General features: G+C 42.1%; 1 protein-coding gene across 2 annotated transcripts; it reads left to right on the top strand.

The window, feature by feature from the left end:
• Positions 1-904: 904 nt before the first annotated feature.
• LOC309493248 (C-type mannose receptor 2-like) lies at positions 905-5,295 on the top strand. 2 transcript variants are annotated; one of them, XM_082162411.1, is made up of 5 exons: positions 905-1,978; positions 2,148-2,186; positions 2,537-2,893; positions 3,954-4,304; positions 4,473-5,295. In XM_082162411.1, exons 2-5 carry the CDS (start codon positions 2,150-2,152, stop codon positions 4,832-4,834), a joined length of 1,107 nt encoding a protein of 368 aa, XP_082018537.1. In that variant the 5' UTR covers positions 905-1,978; positions 2,148-2,149; the 3' UTR covers positions 4,835-5,295. The 2 variants fall into 2 exon arrangements, with proteins under 2 accessions (XP_082018537.1, XP_082018536.1); XM_082162410.1 differs by having other exon boundaries at positions 1,964-1,978; positions 2,114-2,186.
• The last annotated feature ends 20,534 nt before the right edge of the window (positions 5,296-25,829 follow it).

Raw genomic sequence — 25,829 nt, 5'->3', positions numbered from 1 at the left:
GGAGTGAGGAGTGAGGATGCACAGGTGTCTCCTATGCGGAAGTTTTTTATTTGCTAAACGGGACGCACATTTAAATGATCCTTCCCCTTCACGTCGGTCACAATAATTTTAATTTATACTTTACCTTTGCAGTTTAAATAAACCACACATATTTCAACAGGGTATCTTGCTTTATTATTAAATATGAATTTCTTAAATAACCAAACTTCAATAACGTAAGCGCAGATCCTTTGAGCGCTGCTGATGACGCAGTGAAGTGATGCTCAAGTGATCAAGAATATTCCAATATACAAATAAGCTTTCCTTCGATTCCTCTGTCCTCACTTTCTTGGAGAGAGAGGAACAGAGGAGTTACGTGGGCCCTTTTTGGCTCGTTGAAGACAAGACGAGCTGCAGCGTACTGAATCATTTGTAGAGGTTTAGTTGCACATGATGGAAGTCCAGCCAGAAGAGCATTGCAGTAAACAAGCCTAGATATGACCAGGGCCTGGACGAGAAGTTGTGTTGCATGCTCAGTTAGGAAAGGCCTGAAAGGCCGTGATTTTAACTGTCTATGGTCTTGTCTCAGCCTGAAATATGCCAGATGGCTTTTAAAAAACTAAACATGGCTCCATTTTTGTATTTAAAAGTCTGTCAGAAACATCTCTGCTGTGTCCTGATGGCATCTGTCACAGTTGCTAGGCGACAGGAGCGGTGGGCGGGAACAGCTGGTGATGTAAACAGGAAATGATAGAGAGTCTCATTTAACAACATTCACTTAGACCTTTGTGAACTTAGAAGGATTCAGCTCTGAATTAGGACAGAATTATAGCGTGACTTTCCTGTTGTTTCAATAAAACTAACAGAGGAATAAGACTGAATGAAACATAATGACTAGAACAATAACACACTGTTTCTCCTTTTGTTTCACGTCAGAGATGTAAATATTGTCCAGCCTGAACGTCTAAATGTGGACATAAACAAATGAGTGATGAGGATGTGTTTACATGCAAATGTGTTCATGTTTTATTAACAAACAAAGAAACAGTAAACAGGAGTATGAAATGAAAGAAAATAAGAATTTTCACAAAGAGATGAAATCTAAAAAAAAATTAACAATGTTTTAATCTCTTCATTCCAGCCAATCACAATCAAGTATTTAGACGGAGGAAATAAAGACACGTTTATTCTGAAACAGCAGCAGCAGAAGATGATGATATTATTTCAGTGAGATAATGAGAGTCCAACAACCTTTACTAACATTAGAAATGGACTTCAGGAGAATGAAAGCATGATATGAGCACTTTAATGTCTTTATCTCGTCTCTGTTGTGAATGTCTGTCATGTCTCCTCCTCAACACCAGCGATCTCGGCTCTCAGAAGAGGAACAAGAAGAAATATAAGAGCAAAAACAGTTTTCAAACCCTCTTCTCAACACAAACTCTCTCAATAGTCAAACTCACTCCTTCATCTCACACACGTTTCTTTCTCTTTGACTGGAGTCTCAAACAGGGGTTTTTAAAGGCTCTCAGTAACCAGTATCACCAGTCTTCACTAATGAACTCAACCCTCATCAATCAGATCATTAGTGGGTTGTTCAGTTCACACACAAACAGAAAAAAGAGACCAAAAACAGAGAAACACAAACACACGTCAAATTGAACAGGGATGTAACACGAGTTATACAGTCCAGCAATAACATTAGAGAAACTGTTTAGTTATTAATGTTAAAAAATCAATTATGAATGTAAATATGATTATATTTTCTGATTAAGGTCCATGTTTATATTGACTGATATTGACTGACAATATGCAAATAAAGGAAAAGAGGTGGAAAAATGTACAACTAAGGAAGAATTAGAATATGAAAATTAGATTTAGAGTAATAAACAAATGATGTGATGAGCTGAATGAGGGATGAGAGCAGATATAATAATCACGTAGTTTAAATCTGCAGACAGAAACATCAGACTCAGGACAGAAACACACGACCTCTAAAGTAAGAACATGTTCATTCTTCAAACACAATTACACTTTCAGATGTTAATATTGTCTGAATGATTGTCAATCATGTTATGCTGCTAAATGTTTTTATTACATTATCATGTTAAAAAGTTTATTTATTTTTTTTCAGTTGAGTTTGAGTTTTTCAATGTGTTTTTCCTCAGAAATGGATAAAACTCTACATTTCTTTCTTCTTCTCATTGGTGAGTGTGTTTGTTGTTTTATTTATGCAAAATTTTTGAAAGTGTCATAATCATTTGTTAACAAACAAGTATTTATTACTTCAATGAGCTCATTTTATCTGCATTAAATTATTACATTCTTTCAATTTATATAATTTATAGCTAACTGTGACTTTGTATATGTACATTTCTGTAATACTTAGACAGTTCTGATAACAGAACACTCTAAATTGTAAAATGGACTCATGCATTTGTAAAGCTGCTTTGAAATGATGTGTATCGCTTTACAAATAAACGTGAATTGAATGTTATAATTTCATCAGGTTTGACCCTGTTATGAAAAGCATTAAATCAAACGCTCTCTTTCACAGCTCTCTGCTCCGTATCTGAATGTGTTCAGCGTCAGTATCACTTTATAAACGTGTTGAAGAACTGGACTGAAGCTCAGAGATTCTGCAGAGAGAATTACACAGATCTGGCCACCGTTGACAACATGAACGACATGAACGAGCTGAAGAAGAGTGTGAAGAGTGTTCAGGCTATGTGGATTGGACTACAGAAGATGAGTGTTGATAAATGGCAGTGGTCTTCAGGTGAACCTGCGCTCTATCTGAACTGGGGACCTGGACAACCTGATGGTGGAGATGAGTGTGCTATGATGAGAAATGGAGAATGGCATGATGTGTCATGTAGTAACAGCCGGACTTTCATCTGCAGTTCATCTAACAGTAAGTGCAGCTCCATACAATCACAATAAACATTCATTAATAAAAAGATGCACCATATACTGTACAAAATCAATGCAATACTAAATGCTGCTACTTTTTAATGTGCTCATAAATGTAGAAGAGACTGTGGATGTTTGTCACATTCAACTTCTTTATGGAAAATTAGCTGATATTGAACACATTTTGATATTTGTTGTTCATAACTGTGGGAATCTGCCATTATGAGCTTAGATAATTATATTTTCAGCAAACTTTATACTGTACATTTTAAATTGAAAAAAATCAAACCATTGTTTTGACAAACATACTGTAAATTATAATGAATTAATGAACGCATAAAATTTCAACATATAATAGATGTACAACAACTTTCCCCATCTTGATATTTATGAACAAAACTCTTGTCCTGAGAACAAAATTCAGTTCTTGTCTTTTCAGTGGGATTTTATTGTGTTCACTTGTTACACGTATTACAATAATTTTTTTGATAAAAAATATCTTAACACAAACCTGTAAAAATCATCATTGTTAGATGAACTTTAACTGAACTCACAAAGACAAATTGTCCATTACAATGTGAAAAACTGATCAGACTAGAACAAGACAAACACTAATAGTGTTATTATTGCAACAATATTAATTTGCATGTATTATACCATACAACTACAACACAACCTTTTGAATTGATTTTTTGCTGATATATTTCTAAAGACTAGTTAACAAACATTAATATGCAGTTTAACATCTTCATCTGTTTGATGTGTCTCTCATTCAGCTCTGTGTGTCTGAATACAGTATTCCAGAGAAATGTGTAATAAAACATGATGGAGAAATATAGTTGCAAAAAAATTATCACAAAAAATTCACGATGGATTCTTGATGTTATATCAGCAAAATCATCATGAATATAATTTGAATATTTAATATATCATCAGCTGTAGAAACAGTCTTTGAATTACACGTGTTTCTGATGCTTCGCTGCTCTTATTCACATTAAAAACCATAAACCAGCATAAGAATGATGAACAAACTGATTCATTTCCATTTGTTTTTCTTAAAGTGAACACAGGACTCGTCTTTGTCAATCAGAAGAAGAACTGGAGAGACGCTCAGAGTTACTGCAGACAGAATCACATTGATCTGGTCAGTGTGAGGAACCAGAATGAGAGTCAGCAGATTCAGAAGTTCATCAATGAGAATCACAGATCTGATGATGTCTGGATCGGTCTGTTCAGAGTCAAAGACTCATGGCAGTGGTCAGATCAGAGTAACTCCTCATTCAGATACTGGACTCCTGGTGAACCTAGTAATGATGGAGGTGTTGAAAACTGTACAATGATCTATTCGAACGCTCTGGGTCAATGGAATGACATCACTTGCAACAACCAAATTCCTTTTGTGTGTCATGAAGGTGAGCAGATCCTCACACACACACACACACAATCCATCCATCACCTCCAGATATCTTAAAGTTCACGCTACATGTCTGACATGACAGATTCCTCCACAGTGTTTGTTCTGCATGTTGTTTTTGATCAGTCTCTCTCTAGTTTTTGCTTGTGGTTTGTTTTGTGTCCAGATAAACTGATTCTGATCAACGAGAATCTGACGTGGCCTGAAGCTCTGAGATACTGCAGACAGAATTATACGGATCTGGTCTCGGTTCATTCAGAAGAGATGCAGCGTCGTGTGATGAATGTGGTTAAACGTGCGTCTACTGAGGCGGTGTGGTTGGGTTTACACAACTACTGCCAAATGAACATGTGGCTCTGGTTGAGCGGAGAGATCGTGTGCTATCAGAACTGGGCTCCAGGGAACGGAACGACACCGGAAAACTGCAGCCTTACGAAGAGAAAAGGAGCAGTTCAGTCTGGAGGAGATCAGCGCTGGATCAGCCTTCCTGAGACTCACAAACTCAACTTCATCTGCAGCAGATCTTAGGAGTGAGAAGACGTCAATGTTTGTGTGTGTTTACTTACATTCACTGTTTTCATTCTTTATTTTTCATATTCACTTTCATATGTTTAATTTGTTCTTTAGTCATTTCTGAGAGAATCTTCTAATTATATTTTAATAGTCTGTAATATTTCTCTGTTAATTATCATAACATAATGGGATCTTATTAAAGTTTTCTGACATCAATGAATATTCTTTAGATGTCTAAAATACTAATACAATATGTGTTTTAAGAATCTCTTTGCATATCTGGTGTGTTTATGTGTCTATATGTTTTTCACTAATCTTATCTGTATCAATAACTGTTGAATATGATTCTGTGAGCAGCAGCTCTTAAGAATAATCATTATTTGTGTCTCAGCAGAATTAAATCTGGTTTATTCTTAGAAAGGCAGAAGTGAAGTGATGTCACAATGAACTGTCAATTAAAGGTAATAAATATGTACAATTTATATTTGATTGTTGGTGTGTTTGGTTGATATTTAGGATATGATGATAACTTTTACAAAACATGCACATTTCAGTTTCCTGGAATAAATTAGTGGTATAAATCTTTGGGTTGATTTGAAGCGAATCGATTCAAGAGCAATTTTCGCAAATTCAGAATGATTTGATTTAAGACGATTCACAATGCGATACAATTCAATTAATGATTCGATTCTAAAGTGTATTCATAAAATTGTTTAAATGCTTCCCTTAATGTGTCTTATTCATGGTGTGAATCACACAGAAACCTTCAGTGGGTCAAAGAGTCAAAATCAAAACCCTTTATTTCCATTGATAGATCATGTTAGTTCTTAATGATGATACACTTTATTTTATTAGCCTATAAAATGCTATATGTAGAAATTTACACAAGCCAGGATTTATAAAAAGGCTTTAAAAGTATATTTTCATGTTTACTATGGTGCAGTGGTGGAAAGAGTACTAAAAACAATTGTACTTAAGTAAAAGTATTGCTACTTAAGAAATAATTTACCTGAGTACAAGTAGAAGTACTGAAAAATAACATAACTCAAGTAAGAGTAAATAAGTTGTTTGCTGAAAAACTACTCAAGTTACTACGTTACAAAGTAGGGGTGAGCGGAGCACAAACTAACGTGGGGTTAGTTGTAACACACATGGCTGAAAACTTTCCACAAATGTCACCATGACGAAACTTAGTGTATTTACTACAGTAGTTGCCATATCAACACTATATAGAGAAAGAATGTGGCAAAACATTTATTTAACCATAGCAAGTACATTTCTTAAGTACATTTTTCATCTCTGTTTTTTGTGTTTATGTAAAATTAGAAATAAGAAAAAAGAAAATTAGACAGATCTGATATTATTTTAATCTTGTGTGCGGCAGTCGTCCATGAGGGGCTGTCGCCTTTACTTTCTCTCTGTTTATTTATTTTCTGATTATTAAAATCCGACGAATGTTTGCCGGTTCCCGCCTCCTTCTTCCCATAATAACATACTTTGCTACATTGGTGCCGAAGCCCGGGAGGAAGGAGGGATTCGCTGTGGGAGAGCCGTCGCTGCTGAGGGGGATCGCGGTGCTGAGGAGGTCGAGCAGAAAAGGAGCGGTGACCACCGGTGGCTGTTTGAGGAGGTGGAGCTGGAGCGATTGAGACGGAGAACTCGCTGCCGTGCTCCTGGGTCGAGGAGGGGTGACCGCCGGTGGCTGTCTGAGGAGGTGGAGCTGGAGCGATTGAGATGGAGAGCTTGCTGCCGTGCTCCTGGGTCGAGGAGGGGTGACCGCCGGTGGCTGTCTGAGGAGGTGGAGCTGGAGCGATTGAGACGGAGAACTCGCTGCCGTGCTCCTGGGTCGAGGAGGGGTGACCGCCGGTGGCTGTCTGAGGAGGTGGAGCTGGAGCGATTGAGACGGAGAGCTCACTGCCGTGCTCCTGGGTCGAGGAGGGGTGACCGCCGGTGGCTGTCTGAGGAGGTGGAGCTGGAGCGATTGAGATGGAGAGCTCGCTGCCGTGCTCCTGGGTCGAGGAGGGGTGACCGCCGGTGGCTGTCTGAGGAGGTGGAGCTGGAGCGATTGAGATGGAGAGCTCGCTGCCGTGCTCCTGGGTCGAGGAGGGGTGACCGCCGGTGGCTGTCTGAGGAGGTGGAGCTGGAGCGATTGAGACGGAGAGCTCGCTGCCGAGCTCGCTGCCGTGCTCCTGGGTCGAGGAGCAGTGACCGCCGGTGGCTGTCTGAGGAGGTGGAGCTGGAGCGATTGAGATGGAGAGCTTGCTGCCGTGCTCCTGGGTCGAGGAGGGGTGACCGCCAGTGGCTGTCTGAGGAGGTGGAGCTGGAGCGATTGAGATGGAGAGCTCGCTGCCGTGCTCCTGGGTCGAGGAGGGGTGACCGCCAGTGGCTGTCTGAGGAGGTGGAGCTGGAGCGATTGAGATGGAGAGCTCGCTGCCGTGCTCCTGGGTCGAGGAGGGGTGACTGCAGACCGAGAGTATGGGTTACCATACTCTTCCTTCACCTTTTACTTTCACTGTTTTTCAAAAGGAGATAGAAAGAGGTTAAAAAGAGAAAAAGTTTTAAGTATCACTGAAATTAAATGGAATAATGTTTTGAAACACCAGTGAAGGAAATTTATATTTAAATTTATTTATAAATTTGTTACAATTTTGACCGTGAGTTGGCATCATATCAAGAGTGAGTGATGTCTCTTACGTAGTGAAATAATGTAGATGTTCTCTGTGCTGCTGATTTCCATGATTAAAGAGTTGTGTTGCAGCTGTTGTTGTTTAATTTCTTTGCACATGTCTGTTGTTGGCCATTAAATTGTGTACATATAACGCTCCAATATGAAGAAATATAGTGCTGATGGAGACAGACTGTGTCTTAAATATTGTGTTTGGGATGCAGAAACATGGTATTGGTCACTGACAGTATTGATGGTGAAAGAACATGGAAAACAAATGATAAGAATAGAAAATGCAAATACTGAGGGGGATTTTTCCTGTGAATTGCTATAGAAATACAATCTACAGATCCTTCACTCACATTCAAATGAACATGTTTCCAAAGAATTACAACAACAATGACCAACACAGAGTAAAGATGTAGAGACACGCAAATGAAGAAGAAAAATGAAAAAGGCTTTTTTTAGAGTAATAAACAAATGATGTGATGAACTGAATGAGGGATGAGAGCAGATATAATAATCACGTAGTTTAAATCTGCAGACAGAAACATCAGACTCAGGACAGAAACACACGACCTCTAAAGTAAGAACATGTTCATTCTTCAAACACAATTACACTTTCAGATGTTAATATTGTCCGAATGATTATGTTCAGTGAATTCATGCGGCAGTTAAGATTCTCACTGAAATTGTCATATTTTACTCCAAAAAATTTTACACCAAAACTCCACTGTTTCTTCCTCAGAAATTGACCAAACTCTACATTTTATTCTTCTTCAAATTCGTGAGTGTGTTTGTTGTTTTATTTATGGTTTATAGTTTCATCAGGTTTGTGTCACAATAACGAGTCCCAAGATCCAGGTGCAAGTCACAAACAGTTTATTACACAGAGAAAATACTCAGGTCAGACAAGATGCAGGAGACAGATGAAACTCGACAGACGATACCACAAAGTGGATACTCCAGTGCAATGTAGGAAACTCTCAGTGTGGAATCACAGACAAGGATGCTGGTCGATGTAAAACCCCGAACCGGTAATCCAGCGCAACACGGGACTCAGATGAGAACACAGGGATCCAATACAGCAAGTAACTCTGACGAGGTAACTGGCAATGAGAACAAGACATGAGTAACGAACCGACACCCAGCATAACTCACTCCAGCTAGATAAAGGCAGTAAACACTGATTAGAGGGATGAGCTGGTCACAAGGCAACGAACAAGCACCACACACATAGATCCAACACCTACAAAAACACCAACAGATACACAAAATGAACACAAGGATTTATGAACCGTGACAGTTTGATCCTGTTATGAAAAGCATTAAATCAAACCCTGAAGTTGTTCAGTATGTCTGGATTGGGCTGAAGAGGACGAGTGTTGATAAATGGCAGTGGTCTTCAGGTGAACCTGTGCTCTATCTGAACTGGGGATCTGGACAACCTGATGGCACTGATTATTTGCAACGATGAGAAATGGAAAATAGGAGGATTTGCCATGCAGTGATACTCGTAATTTAATCTGAACAGTGAGTTCAGTTATTTATTTATAAATTGTATTTTATTTACAAATTACAACAAACATTCATTTATAGATGCACCATATATATTTTAATGCAATACTACAAACTACTTTTTTAATTTGATCGTGAATATAAAAGAGACTGTGGATATTTGTCACACTTTTAATGTTGAGTAAATTTCTGTATAGACATAATTTCCAGAAGGAAAAAAAAACAAAAAACACTTAATTTATCTTTTGTTGTCACACTGGGAATCTGCAATTAAAGAGCCAATAGAGAGAAAAAAAGAAGAAAAAAAGCGAAAGAGAATAATATTGATCTAGGCTGTTTCCCAAAAGCATTGTTAGTTAAGCTGATCATTGGTCTTCACTTTGCTTCCTGCTTAGCTCGGACGCTCTTGCTTACTGCTCCGCGCTTTTCTCTTTCTTTTTTATATTGCATCTCTTAATTTTAACTTCAGCACAGTGCTCAAACAACAAAGCTTGGCAGCAAAGCTAAAACTAGAAACTTTTGTGACTGGAAGATTACTACAAAAAAGGGGAATTTTGATGATCGACCATCAGCTTACATTCCGGAGAATTGAAAACACAACTGCCTACATTCAAACGGATAATAAAGAAAACGCCTCTTCTGGTTCAAGAATCTACTTGCTGCATAAACTGCCACAGACTTCTACAAAGGATTGCAGTTCTTAAAACAAAGTTACTTGCGGGACTACCAAACCAGACGGACACACAGCAGAGCTTCGTCGTGGACGCCCTCAGCTAGTCAGTGAATGTCTGTTGGGGGACCATCACAATAAATAATTAAATATTAAGCAGACAGTCTACTAATACTCTAATGAGAGTTAGTTGACTTGTAGTTTTTAAGTGTAACCTAATCGTTTATATTTGAATTGTGTTTCAGGGGAGTTCATGAAGACAGAGAAACATAAGATATGTTGTGAAAACCTGGACAGAAGTCAGTTCCAGTTCCACAGGAGGGAACAGGAGGGACCTTCAGGAGGGACCCTTGCTCAATCGCAGGGACAATACCCCCAGCCTGATTTGAGGAACCTTCATGTTTGGCCCTGAAAAGGTACCAACTGAGGCACACTGGGTTTTCAGCTGATTTCATAAAGACCATTCTCAGTGCTATAGGGCTCTCTCCACTAGAGGATGTTATGCTAATAAATGGGGTGTCTTTGAAAAGGTGGTGCACTACACGTAATACAGATCCAGTTAATGCCAGATTGCTTCAGTCCTGGACTTCCTGCAGGAAAAAAATATCAGCAGGTGTAGCACGCCCGCCGTCCGGCTGGCGGTACTGCAGTAAATGTTCTGTTTGATTAAAACAAAGAGACACAGACAGTTGTGCTGTTGTTAGCCACGAGTCGCTCTTGTAATCTTTATTACAATAATTCAATATTATATGTATTGTATAATCAAATCACAATATCTTGTCACCATACATATGACTCACTCAAACAAAACACCAATAAACATGTGTCATATCACTCTTGTGTCCTGAGTCTTTCTTATACTCAATTCGTATTTTCCTCAGTTAACTTAATACTTTCTCTGTAACCCATATATCTCAATGTATTACCGTCTCTATAGTCAGAGCAAAAGTGCCATAGTACATACTGTATAACTAAATAGTAGAGCAACCATAGGTTAGATCCTATAACCATTTAAACTTAATTCCTAAATACAGTACTCAGGCTATACTTAATCAAAAGATCAGTAAAACATCTTATAAAATACAAATATCAACAATAACCAATCTTGTATGCCAATATTATATAAGTATAATATTAAACAATTACATATACTTCAGTTGTTAAACCCAGGCGATTGATCAAAACATCGCTCTTTCTCCTATAAACACAATTATAACACTATTAACATTATAAACATTACGTTACCTTAGGGATTCAGTGTGTTGGAGCCTTAAACCATTCAGATTAAATTATATTAATACAAGGCCGGCCGCGGCAAAACCGCGAATGCACCGTAATTTTCATAAACATATCACCATCTCTATTCGACGTCTTAACTACTCAGGAAATGTATATAACCCTCTTAAAACAGTGTACACACGTTATCAACACATTGTTTCATGTTATATATTGTCCATGGTGATTGACTTCACCCACCTGTTTGATTAAAACAAAGAGACACAGACAGTTGTGCTGTTGTTAGCCACGAGTCGCTCTTGTAATGGCGTCTTCTTCTACGCGACTCAAAGTTACCCTCAAACTCTGCGCTCAACACATGGTCTCCCCCTAATGTCCGCTGAGGGTATTACGCACCAACAGTACAGCATACCAAATTGTCTCTGAGCATACTCACAGTAGTTGAAACAATATCATCAAAATAATAAAATAAATCAAACACATCAAAAGAAAATAATTATTCCTGTGACTATACATACAGGGTGTCACACAGGCACATGCCCCCCACTCTCAGGGTCTATGTAGCCGCTTTATTGGCTTGTCATGTCTTGATTGACGGGGTGCCACTTGTCAAGTCAAGTCACCTTTATTTATATAGCGCTTTTTACAATACAGATTGTATCAAAGCAGCTTCACATTGATAACATGAAAATAATACAACAAAGTTTGTTTCTAGAAGAAAATTGCATCATCGTCCACCCATAATAAGGCAGATCAATAATATTGTTGAATATTAAATGTCCCCAACTAAGCAACCAAGTCCCCTAACTATGACCGAAAACAGGATGTAAATACAGGTATGTGCGCTGGCTGAATTAACATAATTTTTTTTTATATATATCTTTCACATCAGATTCACTGTGTTCACTCTGAAGGAATCACTCACATGGCTGGGCACTTGTAATGACACATCAAGGATATTAAGAGGCTAAAAGCAGGTTTAAAACTTGCCCCATTTAAGTCAACAGGGTGCAAATTTTAAAAAGAGGATAACACGGTGTAGGCAACACCGATTTTTGTCGTTGTTCTCTGTACTGACAGCACTCCAAATTTACAAAAAAAATAGCTCAATGTTTAATGGCCCAGCCCTAACAAATTCTTAAATGGAGAACTCCAGTCGTGGTAGTGGTATTAATCAACGGTACACCATTGTCGATAATGATATTTAAAACATTTTCGATATAGCGCTCGATATTTTCATTAAAATGCGCGTGCATCGCTCGTAGATCTTAGGGACCGTTCACATATCGCGCCTTTAGCGTGCTCAAGTTCGTTATTTCAAATGTAGGATATAATGGAAGAGACGCTGCAGGGTTCCAGACTGCGACCAAAATGGTTGCATATGCGACCATTTTTTGAAATTGTTAAAATTGTGTGTGGTCGCATTTGTGCGAGTGCATGGTCATGTACTACTAAGTTAAATTCATGCATGAATTTTCCTGCATTGAACTTGTTTTAGCGCCCGACCAAAGTGAATTTTTGTCCCGCCAAAGTCTTATTTGATCGGTGAGTAATATAGATGAACTGTTGCGCTTGTGACAGGGCGCATGTTTAACTGAAAGAACGAGCAGAGAGGGCGAGACTCGGTCGCGCGTGCGCACTCTCTCTATTCGAAACCAGGCGAAAGACTTCACCGTCTCCAAACTAAGCGCTGTCTTGCTCTCTCTCCCTCGCACATATTAATCAAAATAAATCGACACGGTGGTAAAAGGTCGGAAGTTTCATGTGGAGCATTCTGAGATTTTTTTTTTCCCCTGAATTACCGCTGGGTGTAAATTGTGCTAAATAAGTTGCCTTATCTTCTCTGAAAAGCATTCCGGACATTCAGCTGACATAAAATCACACTTTAATTGAACGAAAAAAAAAACTATCCAGTGATGAAATGTTTTCTGTGTTGACAGAAATCTTGGATGTCCATGTCCTAACTGCTGGGATAATCACACAACGCGCATGACACGTCCAATTCGCGAACTAATGACTCCTTTGAACCGATTAATTTTAATGAATGGTTAAAACAACGATCTTTCCAACAGTGAAAACCACGAGACGTCTGAATCGGTGTAACTAATCAGTAACACTTTACAATAAGGTTCTATTTATTACATAAATTACATAAAAAGTACAGTTTGCTTAGCCTACTCAAGCTTAAGCTTTAAAATAAATAAAACCACTTGTTTTTATGAAAAGCATATGACTAAATTTTTCCACACAGTGCTATCAAGAGTCAATAAGAGAATCTTTAAAGAATCGGATGGATAAGCAGAATCGTCAGTGGCATTGATCAAATCTTATCAATTCCCATCCCTATGTGAAGACAGTAAATTTATAATCAAACATTAAAGAACATACATGTTTTTTTTATAGTTTTTTTGAGAGTTAAAAGATTAAAACATTTTGCTAACATGAGGTCTTGTGTCACTATCAGTCTTTTTACATCAGTGCAAAACGCCTCGGTTACGACTGTAACCTCGGTTCCCTGAAGAGGGAACGAGCGTTGCGTCGAGAATGACGCTATGGGGAACGCTTTGCGTGATGACGTCTTGAAGCACATGTAAAATCAGTCCAATGGTGTGGCGGAACGTCAGAGGCGGGTGACGTCACGTACCAGGAAACTATAAAAGCCGGCCCGAAACAGAAAACGAAAGCTTCGTAAAAGTCTGAAGTCGAGCTGACAGGCATGAAGGAGATATGGCAAGGCGACGCAACGCTCGTTCCCTCTTCAGGGAACCGAGGTTACAGTCGTAACCGAGGCGTTCCCTTTCAAGGGAACTCCCGTTGCGTCGAGAATGACGCTATGGGGAACGTCTATACCAACGCCTCCATAGCTACAAATGTCTGTCCTGTGTGAAATCCGTAGAGCAGCACTAGGAAGACAAAACATGAGACCCTGGAGCAGAGTCTAGATCCAGAGAGTAAAACCTGACGAAAGTGTGCGGTGAGGACCAGCCTGCCGCATCACAGACGTCCTGTAATGAAACTCCTGAAATAAGGGCCTTAGAGGCCGCCATACTCCTCGTCGAGTGCGACCGGACAGCCAAAGGAGAAGGCTGCCCAGCCGCCTCATAAGCAAGTGAGATAGCCTCGACCACCCACTTGCTCATCCTTTGCTTAGACACCGGGCCCCCTTTGTTAGGGGACCCAAAGCACACAAATAATTGATCACTTTTACGCCACAGGGCAGCTCTGTGGACGTAAGCGTCTAACGCCCGCACAGGGCAAAGCAAATTATTAGCCTCCTGGTCAGCATTTTGAAAGGGAGGAGGACAGAAGGCCTGCAGAACAACAGGTCTGACCACATTAGTGGGGACCTTGGGGATATAACCCGGTCTCGGATGAAGGAACGCTTTAACCATACCCGGAGCAAACTCTAAGCATGACGGAGCAACCGACAATGCTTGAAGATCCCCTATTCTCTTGAGAGAAGAAATAGCCAGAAGGAAAATAGCTTTCAGAGTAAGAAACTTCTCAGGAACCTCCTCAATGGGCTCAAAGGGGGCCCGGGATAAGCTTTGTAGCACAAAGGACAAATCCCAAGGTGGCACCCTAGAGCGAACTGCAGGCCTCAGCCTCCAAGTGCCACGAAGGAAACGAGATACCAAGGGGTCTTTCCCCACAGACATTCCACCCAAAGGAATGTGGTAAGCACCTATGGCCGCCACATAGACCTTTAAAGTGGACGGGGTCAGACCTGCAGTGAACCGTTCCTGCAGGAACTCCAGCACTGTACCAATTGGGCAGTGGACTGGATCCAACCGACGGTCACTACACCAAGAAGTGAATACTCTCCACTTCAGGGCATAAAGTTTCCTCGTGGAGGGAGCTCTGGACTGTAGAATGGTCTCAACAACCTCGGTTGAGAGACCTGACTCTATGAGCTGGGCCCCCTCAGAGGCCAAGCCCACAGCTTCCACAGTTCTGGCCGAGGGTGAAATATCGAGCCCTCTGCCTGGGACAGAAGGTCCCTCCTGACGGGTAACTCCAGAGGATGCCCGTCGAGGAGGGACACAAGATCGGGAAACCATACTCTGCCCGGCCAGCGCGGGGCTATCAGAAGTAGATGGACCCGGTCCCTGTCTCTCGAGACGCAAACAGATCCACTTGTGCTTGGCCAAACTCCCTCCATATCAGCTCCACCACCTCGGGGTGGAGCCTCCATTCCCCGGGCCTCGGCCCCTGCCTCGACAGAGTGTCTGCTCCTATATTCTGGACCCCGGGGATGTAAGCTGCCCTGAGTGACAGTAACTTCCCCTGGGACCACAAGAGGATATGGCGTGCCAAGTTGGATAACGGGCGCGAGCGCAAACCCCCTTGGTGGTTGATATAGGCGACTACCGATGTGTTTTTCGTATGTACTAGCACATGGTGCCCCCTGAGATCTGTGATAAAGCTCCTCAGAGCCCGGAAGACAGCTAACATCTCTAGGCGATTGATATGCCAGGAACGATGATGGTCTTCCCACAGACCTTGAGACGAGCGACCCTCCAGGATTGCTCCCCAGCCCGTGAGGGAAGCATCCGTCGTTAGCAATTTGCGACGACAAGGAGCTCCCAACACTGGGCCCTGGGACAGGAACCAAGGTTTCTTCCACATAACCAAGGCACGTAGGCATCGTCGCGTGACCCTGATTGTGCGAAATGGGTTGCCCCTCGGGGAAAACCCCCTGGTCCTGAGCCACCACTGCAGGGGCCTCATGTGTAGCAGTCCAAAAGGTATCACGTTGGAAGCTGCTGCCATGAGACCCAACAGTCTCTGGAACTGTTTGACAGTGAGTAGCTGGCCTAGCTTTACACTTTTCACAGCTGCAAGGATGGAATCTATCCGTGGCGGTGACAGGCGCGCCTGCATCGACACAGAATCCCAAACCACGCCTAGAAAAGTGGTCCTCTGTAGTGGAGAAAGCACACTCTTCTTGGCGTTCAGCCGTAACCCCAACTCTTTCATGTGGGCGAGAACAACATCTCGATGTTGAACCGCCATCTGATGCGAATGAGCTAAAATCAACCAATCGTCGATGTAGTTCATAATGCGAATACCCTGGAGGCGCAGTGGCGCCAGAGCTGCATCCATGCATTTGGTGAAAGTGCGGGGTGATAAAGCTAGGCCGAATGGAAGAACTCGATATTGGTATGCTTTGCCCCCGAAAGCAAACCTCAGGAACTTCCAATGACACGGACGGATGGATATATGGAAATATGCGTCCTTGAGGTCTATCGTGACAAACCAGTCCTCGGACCTGATCTGTGGCACGATCTGCCTCAATGTTAACATTTTGAACTTGAGCTGCATGACTGACTCGTTCAGAACTCGAAGATCTAAAATGGGACGCAATCCCCCGTCCTTTTTTGGAACTATGAAGTACCGGCTGTAAAACCCGGTTTCCCTGCTGGAGGGAGGTACATATTCTATGGCCCCTTTCTCTAACAGAGTGTTCACTTCCTGTTCCATAACCAGAACCTGCTCGGGGCCCACCACTGTGGGCAGGACCCCCATAAACCGAGGTGGGCGTTTCTTGAATTGTATCTGATACCCTTTTTCCACGGTCTGCAGGACCCAACGAGAAACATTTGACAGTAGCTTCCACGCTGTCAAAGATTCTACTAGAGGTACCAGCCTCTCGAGACTGGTTTCTGGATTTTGTTGCTGTTGAGTAGTCGGTTCGACGCCCTGTAACGGCGTACCGGCAGGGAACGACCGAACAGACTGCTCTAGCACCCTCCTCGGAGGGGGCGGGCATCCCGAGGCCACTACGTTTCCGGGTGGACCTTGAGATATGTGCTCGCCGGAGACCGCTGCGCCCTGTAACACCAGAGGTGGCAGGGTTGGCAGAACGGTCCCCTGAGGGCACCGAAGAGAGACGGGCACCGTAAAAAGAGGTGTTAACCGCTCTGCTTCGGGGGGAACTACCCTCATTTGTCCTGGGTTCTCGGACGTCAGGACTTTTTCCCAGCAGCCTTCTTGGCAGTAATAACGGTCCGCAGATCCGTTTTACCCCTCGAAGACTGCTGGGTTTGAGCGCGCCCTCCGTGTCCCCGAGGTTTTTGTGGGGGAGCACGGGAGGAAACGCTCTGTTTCTGAGTGGCACGGTGCTCAGCGCTCTTTTTAGAGGAGTGAGGCTGCTCCCGCTCAGCAGCCTCATAGAAAGAACGGCGGGGGAGAAGTTTTTGGAGAGCAGCTGCTTGTTTGGCAGCTTCTTGTGATTTTGCTACTGCACTATTAACTGCATCGCCAAATAAACCAACCGTGGAGACCGGAGCATCTAAGAGAACATTTTTTTCTTTGTCTTTAATGTCGCTCAGATTGAGCCACAGATGCCTCTCAGTGGCCACCAGGGCTGCCATAGACCGCCCAATTGATCTGGCGGTCTCCTTGGTGGCCCTGAGAGACAGATCTGTGGCTCTGCGTAGTTCAGCCACAGTGTCAGGACCAATACCCCCGCCCTCCTCTAAATCACCCAGCAGTTCAGCCTGATAGGCTTGCATAATAGACATCGTATGCAGACACGCTGCAGCTTGACCAGCGGCTGCATACGATTTATGAACCAGGGAAGATGTTGTTTTAACTGGTTTAGATGGAAGTGTAGGAGTCTTCAGGGAAGATGCCGTTGCTGGAGAGAGATCTCTTCCACCTTCGGCATCTCCCCATAACCATGCTCTTTATATTTATAAATGGAAGAGTAGTGGGATGTGTGTGGTTAAAATACTCTGTATGACACTGGTTTCCCCCACGATCTCGACACCTCGGTGTGGAGATCGGGGAAAAACGGAAGACTCCTGCACTGGGGCTGCGCACGAGATGGCAGGAAGCGTTCGTCAAGCTTGCTTTTTGAGCGAACGTCCTGCCTATCCTCTGGCCACTCAATAGAAAGTCTGTCAACTGCTCTAGTGATAACATCGAGCAGTTCCTCAAACGCGTGAGACTGAGGTGGCGAATCCTCAGACTCAGCTTCAATACTCACAACATCCAACTCCTCAGAGCTGGACAATTGCAGTATTGGTGCCTCTATCAGGGGGGAAGAAACCGCAGCGCGTGCTTCCACACCCTGATGAGAGGCACTGGATCTGTCAGATTGAGGCTGAGATAAGGCAGAGCCCGTCTCAACATCCACTGACAGATCCATTTGCGAACCCCAGGTCTGAGATCGCCGCCGAGCCTCAGCCGCGGCGGGACCCGAGCCCTGGGGAACGTGGTCGGGATTGAACCGAGCCAAACGGGATCGGAGCGTACGCAATGGAAGCGCCTCGCAATGCACACAGTCACCACCCTCGAGTGCTGACTGGGCATGCTCCTCTCCCAAACAAACAACACAAAGAGTGTGTGTGTCACCTCCCGTTAAATAACGCGGGCAGGGATGGACACACACTCGATACTGCTGCTTGCTCGCCATAACTGAATCAATATATATATATATATATAGACAGACAACACCAAATAACAAGGACAGATTTCAACACAGAGCGCAACTGAAGACTCAGAAAGCTTTCGTTTTCTGTTTCGGGCCGGCTTTTATAGTTTCCTGGTACGTGACGTCACCCGCCTCTGACGTTCCGCCACAGCATTGGACTGATTTTACATGTGCTTCAAGACGTCATCACGCAAAGCGTTCCCCATAGCGTCATTCTCGACGCAACGGGAGTTCCCTTGAAAGGGAACTAGGGTATGCAGATTAAGACCACTATTCATCAGCATGCATTGATTAATCCCATGGCATGTAGCAAAAAAAAAAAAAAAGGTGCGACCAAATCATATGCTGGTGCGACCAACTGAATTGTTTTAATTTGGACTCTGTGCATGCTCTTTGAGACAGTGACCATAGACCTGCATTATATGACTGACAGACAAGAACGGTTTGACCTAAAAATATCAAAATTGAAACTACTGCGGAAAAAAGACACCTACATCTTGGATGCCCCTGAGGTAAGCTAAAACATACCAAAATTTTATTTCAAAGTGAACTATCCCTTTAAGGTAAGAGTGCATCCACAACAGGAGTTACACATTCTGACTACGTAACATAGTTAAAGTTCATCTGTGCGTGATTTTGTGCAAATGTAAGGTGTAATATTGTTTATTTTGTTTAAATATCTGATTTATATTTTATAGGATGCGTTCCGTTGAGTTATTAACCTTCTAGCAAAGCTCTTCAGTTTAAGGGTGCTAATTCACCTCTTCAGCTTCAGTGCACACGGCTCAAACAACAATGATGTTATTTGAAACAGTGATACATGTATTAAAGATGTTAACTATTACTCTAATATTAAAAATGTTTGATATTTTTTGCAAAAACATTGATGCTTTATTATTATTAACTAGAACTTTTATGGCTCTCTTATTATTTTCATATTATTTCCTTATTGTCCGTGCAGAGGCCATTTCATTTTATTTTATTTTTTCTTTGTGAGGTGCATGTTATTCAGACATTTATTTATTGTTTATACACCAAGATGAAGACAATGAAAGTCTCACAGCAGAGAGCACTTATGGAGAAGATCCAGATGCAGAAAAAAGACTTGCCACAACCATACAAGGACATACGGGAGGACATATCGGAGCTACGAGAATTTGTTGTAGAGAGTAAGATCTGCACAATACGTGCCTTATTTATTTACGTCTCTTAAGATCTAACATTTTAGGAATATTTTATATTTATTTTGCATATTCCTTACTAGTACCCTCAATGTGAAGTATCTTGTTGATTTTGCATTTTAGGAATGGGAAACATGGAAGAGTCACTTCGTGTTATTCAACAGTCTATTGAGGAGCTTAAAAACATGGTAACAGCACCTGGGCAATACCCAGTACCATCAGATAGTGCAGCCAACACTAGTGTAAGTTTCTCAGACACCAAATCACTTAAATTCTTTCTTTTGATATGTAGTTCCCTTTCGAGGGAACTCGAACTGCGTCGGTGACGACACTAGGGGAACGCCCTTTTGAAGAATCGGTATTTTGTTGTTCTTTTACTGTCATTGCTAAGGCTAGATTGGTAGTGTTTTGTCTGTTTAGTGTTGCTAAATGTAAGCTCAGGCTTTTCCTGCCCGGCTAGGCCTCGTGTCGTGATGCTTCTTTCTATCGATGTATAGGTTACCACTCAGGCATTATTCTTTGATTACACATTGTAGAATACCAGTTAAGCACCCTCTGCGTATAGTTTTAAGCTATCGCAGTGATATTCGCCTTCAATCCAGTTAATCGGTAATAGGGCACGCACCTCCCGCATGTAAACTGGTCGTCACGTGACACCTCCCAGCGCGGCCTGGTGTAGTTATTTATGCGACCAGCAGAGGGAGCCATTGTATTGCGAATGGTTTATCCTTTCTTATTGTTACGGTTGGAGCTGTTTGAACAGCCTTTTTCATTCTTTTAATGCCAGTTTCGGCCATGTTAAAATATTATTGTATTTTATTCCTGCTATATTATTAGAATAAGATACAGTTAATACAAATAGAGGTTTGTTGCATGGTAATCATTCATTTGCATTCAACTAATTATGTTTGTTTTATTTCTTTATTTGTTTCAGAACCACACATCAATGTACATATTCAATCATACAGTTGTAAATTCAATAAATACTTCCAATGAAGAAATCTTGCGTGATTCTGACCGATCACCCGCTGTGAGCTCTACCTAACGATCCACAAACTATCTAAATCAAAGAAGCCAGTCCTCTTCTGCACAAACTCGTTCTGTCATGATCCTGTTTCTCTTATCTTTATCTGTCTCCATCTGCTGGCCTTTTTCGGTCATTACTTCCCCGCTCTTTCTCTTTGATGCATTATCTCCCTTTCATCTATCTCAGCTGTTTCTCATTCTCTCATCACACACCTGTTTCCCATCTCCTGTCGTTTGTCTCTCTATTTCTAGTTCTCTCTTTCTCTTCTGCTCTGTCGGATTATTTCCTACCGTCACTCCTGTCTTGTCCGGTCTGTTCGTTACCTGCTTTATTACCTGATCTGTGCTGTGCCCAGCTGCCTGCCGTGGAGAGTCGCAGAGTGTCCGACGCTTCACCAGTTTCCCTGGTCTCGCTGTGCACCTGTTATCCGGACCTGCCTGTTGAACTACTCTTAGTCACTATCTGTGATCTCCTTATTTACGAACTGCCTTTGTTAACCGGCCATTGTTGGCTTTGACTTATTTCTATTAAAGAGAACTGTTTACCTGCCATTTCGCCTTTTGGATTCTCTCTGCATACCGTGACAGTCTTATTTTGACAGAATTGTATAAGGGGGTCAAAGGGCATCATATACTCATCATTAGATATGTGTTTATACAGTTTACTTTTTGTTTTATCATGAGATAATTCATGTAACTGAAGAGTTTTTTATTTTATTTTTATTCCTCATTTGTGTTTTAAGGATCGCTATACTTCTCTCTCTTATATTGAGTTTAATGTATTAATCATGTCTTTACATTAGAAATTACTGGATGAATGTGAATCAATTAGCACCAACATTATGTGCCTCAGCTAAATGAAAAATTGTTTATTCTAAATGGAGTGAAGTATAAATAATGGAATCCTTTTGTTCTAAACATAAAATAATGTGTCAACAACACCATCTAATAAACCCAATTAAACTTTAATTGTCTAAATTTATTATTGCAAATATTTACAGTTTCCTTCCTGTGATGACAATGACAAATTCATTTGAATCATTTTACAAATATTTCAGACAGCCATTTAAAAAAAGTTTATTTTTGTATTTTTTTTTAAGTCAAGCTCTAGACTTGAAATAAAACAGATGAATAAGACATGATGAAATGTAATAAAATATGACTACATCAATAACACACTGTTATTGAACAGAAACACTGTTTCTCCTTCTGTTTCACGTCAGAGATGGAAATATTGTCCATCCTGTCTAAATGTGGTCTGTACATAAACAAATGAGATGTGTTTATATGCAGATGTGTTCATGTTTTATACACCAACAAAAAAGAAACAGAAACAGCAGGATTATTTATATATTATTAATTTTCACAAAGAGAAGGATTCTAAAAAATAATGTCCGCATTCCAGCCAATCACAATCAAGTATTTAGACAGAGAAAGTAAAAGACATGTTTATTCTGAAACAGCAGCAGCAGAAGATGATGATATTATTTCAGTGAGATAATGAGAGTCCAACAACCTTTACTAACATTAGAAATGGACTTCAGGGGAATGAAAGCACTTTAATGCAGGGTGGTCAGAGTCTTGCTCTCGTCTCTGTTGTGCATGTCTGCTCTACACTCCTCCTCACCACCAGGGGTCTCAGCTCTTGTCCCGTCCCCTTTACGACTCAGCTTGACGGACAGCTTGGTGAAAACGGAGCTCTCTGCGTTAGATCCGCGGCTGGACCTGGTGCGGCTGGAGACTGACTCCGAGTTGGTTCCTTCAAAGAGTTTGGCCATGAAGCCCAGACCAGCCTGACGGATGTGAGAGCTGCCGGTAAACACGTACAGGACGGGGTTCACACTGCTGCTCATGAATGCAAACGCTGTCACGTTGGGACGGGCAACTTTTGCCACTTTTAAAAGAGAAGGGTAGTCCTGCATCATACCAATCACCTGTGGGAAAAGACCAACAAGAAAGAGAAATAGGCTGACATAAATGTGAGAAAATTTACCCTTAATGTCCATACTTTATATTTCACACATAAGATTGGCAAGAAAGGAAGACTGAGCCTTCTGAATAAGGCTGAATGAAGGACGCAGCCGAGACACAGCGAGGAAGGGACTGGAGGTAGCGAGACTGGATTCATCCTGAGTCTCTGAAGATGAATGTTTGGAAATGACACAGCAGTGAGAGCCCTGTTTGTATCAGCGCACAGAGAGTTCATCTGTTGAGGTTGTCGTCTGAGCCCACACTCTGCCTTAATGATCTGAGGTTTGGGCATGCTGTGCTGAGTTTCGAATATCACGTGTGAATGGAGTGTGTTTGTAGTGTAAACACGAGTGTGGGATGTTGCAGAGTGTACGGGCGACCAGTTTAAAATCCCTCGACGAAGCTGTGTTCTTTTGGGCGAGCCCTGCCCTGGGTGATGAAGAGGGGCGAAGAAGTGAAGAACCTGCAAAAGCTGCGAGTCACATGTATCCTCCACTCTCTGTCTGAGTTCAGTGAAGAACCTGCAAAAGCTGTGAGTCATATGTATCCTCCACTCTCTGCCTGAGTCCAGTGAAGAGCCTGCTAAGGCTTGAAGAGCCTGCTGAAGCTGTGAGTTATACGTACCCTCCATTCTCTGTCTGAGGCTAGTGAAGAGCCTGCTAAAGCTGTGAGTTATACGTACCCTCCATTCTCTGTCTGAGTCCAGTGAAGAGCCTGCTGAAGCTGTGAGTTATACGTACCCTCCATTCTCTGTCTGAGGCTAGTGAAGAGCCTGCTAAAGCTGTGAGTTATACGTACCCTCCATTCTCTGTCTGAGGCTAGTGAAGAGGCTGCTAAAGCTGTGAGTTATACGTACCCTCCATTATCTGTCTGAGGCTAGTGAAGAGCCTGCTAAAGCTGTGAGTTATACGTACCCTCCATTCTCTGTCTGAGGCTAGTGAAGAGCCTGCTAAAGCTGTGAGTTATACGTACCCTCCATTATCTGTCTGAGGCTAGTGAAGAGCCTGCTAAAGCTGTGAGTTATACGTACCCTCCATTATCTGTCTGAGGCTAGTGAAGAGCCTGCTAAAGCTGTGAGTTATACATACCCTCCATTCTCTGTCTGAGGCTAGTGTAGAGCCTGCTAAAGCTGTGAGTTATACGTACCCTCCATTATCTGTCTGAGGCTAGTGAAGAGCCTGCTAAAGCTGTGAGTTATACGTACCCTCCATTCCCTGTCTGAGTCCAGTGAAGAGCCTGCTAAAGCTGTGAGTTATACGTACCCTCCATTATCTGTCTGAGGCTAGTGAAGAGCCTGCTAAAGCTGTGAGTTATACGTACCCTCCATTATCTGTCTGAGGCTAGTGAAGAGCCTGCTAAAGCTGTGGGTTATACGTACCCTCCATTCTCTGTCTGAGTCCAGTGAAGAGCCTGCTGAAGCTGTGAGTTATACGTACCCTCCATTCTCTGTCTGAGGCTAGTGAAGAACCTGCTAAAGCTGTGAGTTATACGTACCCTCCATTCTCTGTCTGAGTCCAGTGAAGAGCCTGCTGAAGCTGTGAGTTATACGTACCCTCCATTCTCTGTCTGTGGCTAGTGAAGAGCCTGCTAAAGCTGTGAGTTATACGTACCCTCCATTCTCTGTCTGAGTCCAGTGAAGAGCCTGCTAAAGCTGTGGGTTATACGTACCCTCCATTCTCTGTCTGAGTCCAGTGAAGAGCCTGCTAAAGCTGTGGGTTATACGTACCCTCCATTCTCTGTCTGAGTCCAGTGAAGAGTCTGCTAAAGCTGTGGGTTATACGTACCCTCCATTCTCTGTCTGAGTCCAGTGAAGAGCCTGCTAAAGCTGTGGGTTATACGTACCCTCCATTCTCTGTCTGAGTCCAGTGAAGAGTCTGCTAAAGCTGTGAAGTATATGTACCTCCATTCCCTGCCTGAGTCCAGCGAGAGCCTGTTAAAGCTTGCACCGTTTTTAAAGACATTCATTTTAAACGAATAAATAAACGTGTTGATCTTAGAATTCTTGTTGTCCGCCTCTTCTTGGGTACGGGGTAGCTCCTCAAGGTGGTGTGGTAGCTCGGGTGTGACACATACATAACCATTTAATAAATCACTATATGTGACCTTTCAAGCCAATCGAGTCAAGTGTGTGTGTGGACAACAGATGAAATTAACCCAGATACCACACGTACATCTCCAAGATGTCTTTTAACTGTCTGTTGTATACAAACATCTGAATTTTTTACTTTTTTTTTTAAGCTGTTTACATTTTTAAAATATCTATATGTTATAACCCCTGACAGGAAAAGATGCATTGCAGATCCGAAAACACACACAAAAAATACATCTTCCAGATAAAAACACACACATCAAATCGACATCTCTGCAATGTATGTTTGTTATCTGGGAAACATTTCAAATTGAGCCAAAATATCGTTGAGATCCAAATATTTAAAAACACGTGAAGACTGAACAACAGGGATTAGGTATTCACAAGGTATTCACTGCGGCACGAAGTCTGTCCCATTTTAAAGGCCCGGGCCGTGAAGGACAGAACGAGTGGATCCTTCACAGACTATCCCAAGATTCATTGCACACTAGTGGATTATTAGACGGTGACTAGTGGATTATTTAAAAGAAAATGGCGGGTTCTGATTTTGTGGCAACCAATGATTCAGGTTCAAATATCAATATTGTGTTTTAAATGACTTAAATAGCTTGTAGTTAATGTTAAAAGACATAGACTTTATTAAAAACTAAAAATGTTGTTAAAATAACAGTTTCGTGATGTCACAGATCTGAGCCACTGTACTTGCTCTGTTGCATTTGTTATGTGATGACAGTTAAAACTTGCACTAATATTTAATTTTGTTTAGGGAGCAAAGAGCAGATGCTCAGTTTATTAAAGGGCCCCTATTATGCAATTTTAAAGTCACACAACGACTTTTTGGGACTTTAGCTTATTCACCGTATCCCCCAGATTTAGATAAGTCCATGCATACCCTTCTCATCTCCGTGCGTGCCGTAACTCTGTCTGACGCACACATGTCACGGGGTGACAAATAAGCCCGGGACTATCCCCGCCAGAGAAATGCCCTTGTTGAGATCCGGGAAGTGAAACACCATTCCAAAGCAAGGGTGAGTGCCTGTCGCTATGGTAACCGAGTGGCGGATTGATAGCAGGTGTGGGTAATTTGCGCTGAGCGTTTGAATGGGGCCACGCTAGCTCATGAGAATATAAAAAGTCAGAGGAAGAGAAAGCATGTGTGGTTCCTCTCCCGCTTGTGGTGCTTTTGTTCTCGTTTGGATGTGGCTGGCTCCTG

This window comes from Leuciscus leuciscus, assembly GCF_965113295.1.
Source record: "Leuciscus leuciscus genome assembly, chromosome: 2".
Lineage (NCBI taxonomy): Eukaryota > Metazoa > Chordata > Actinopteri > Cypriniformes > Leuciscidae > Leuciscus > Leuciscus leuciscus.
The sequence above is the reverse complement of the archived record's forward strand: the minus strand, read 5'-3'. Positions and strand labels throughout refer to the sequence as shown.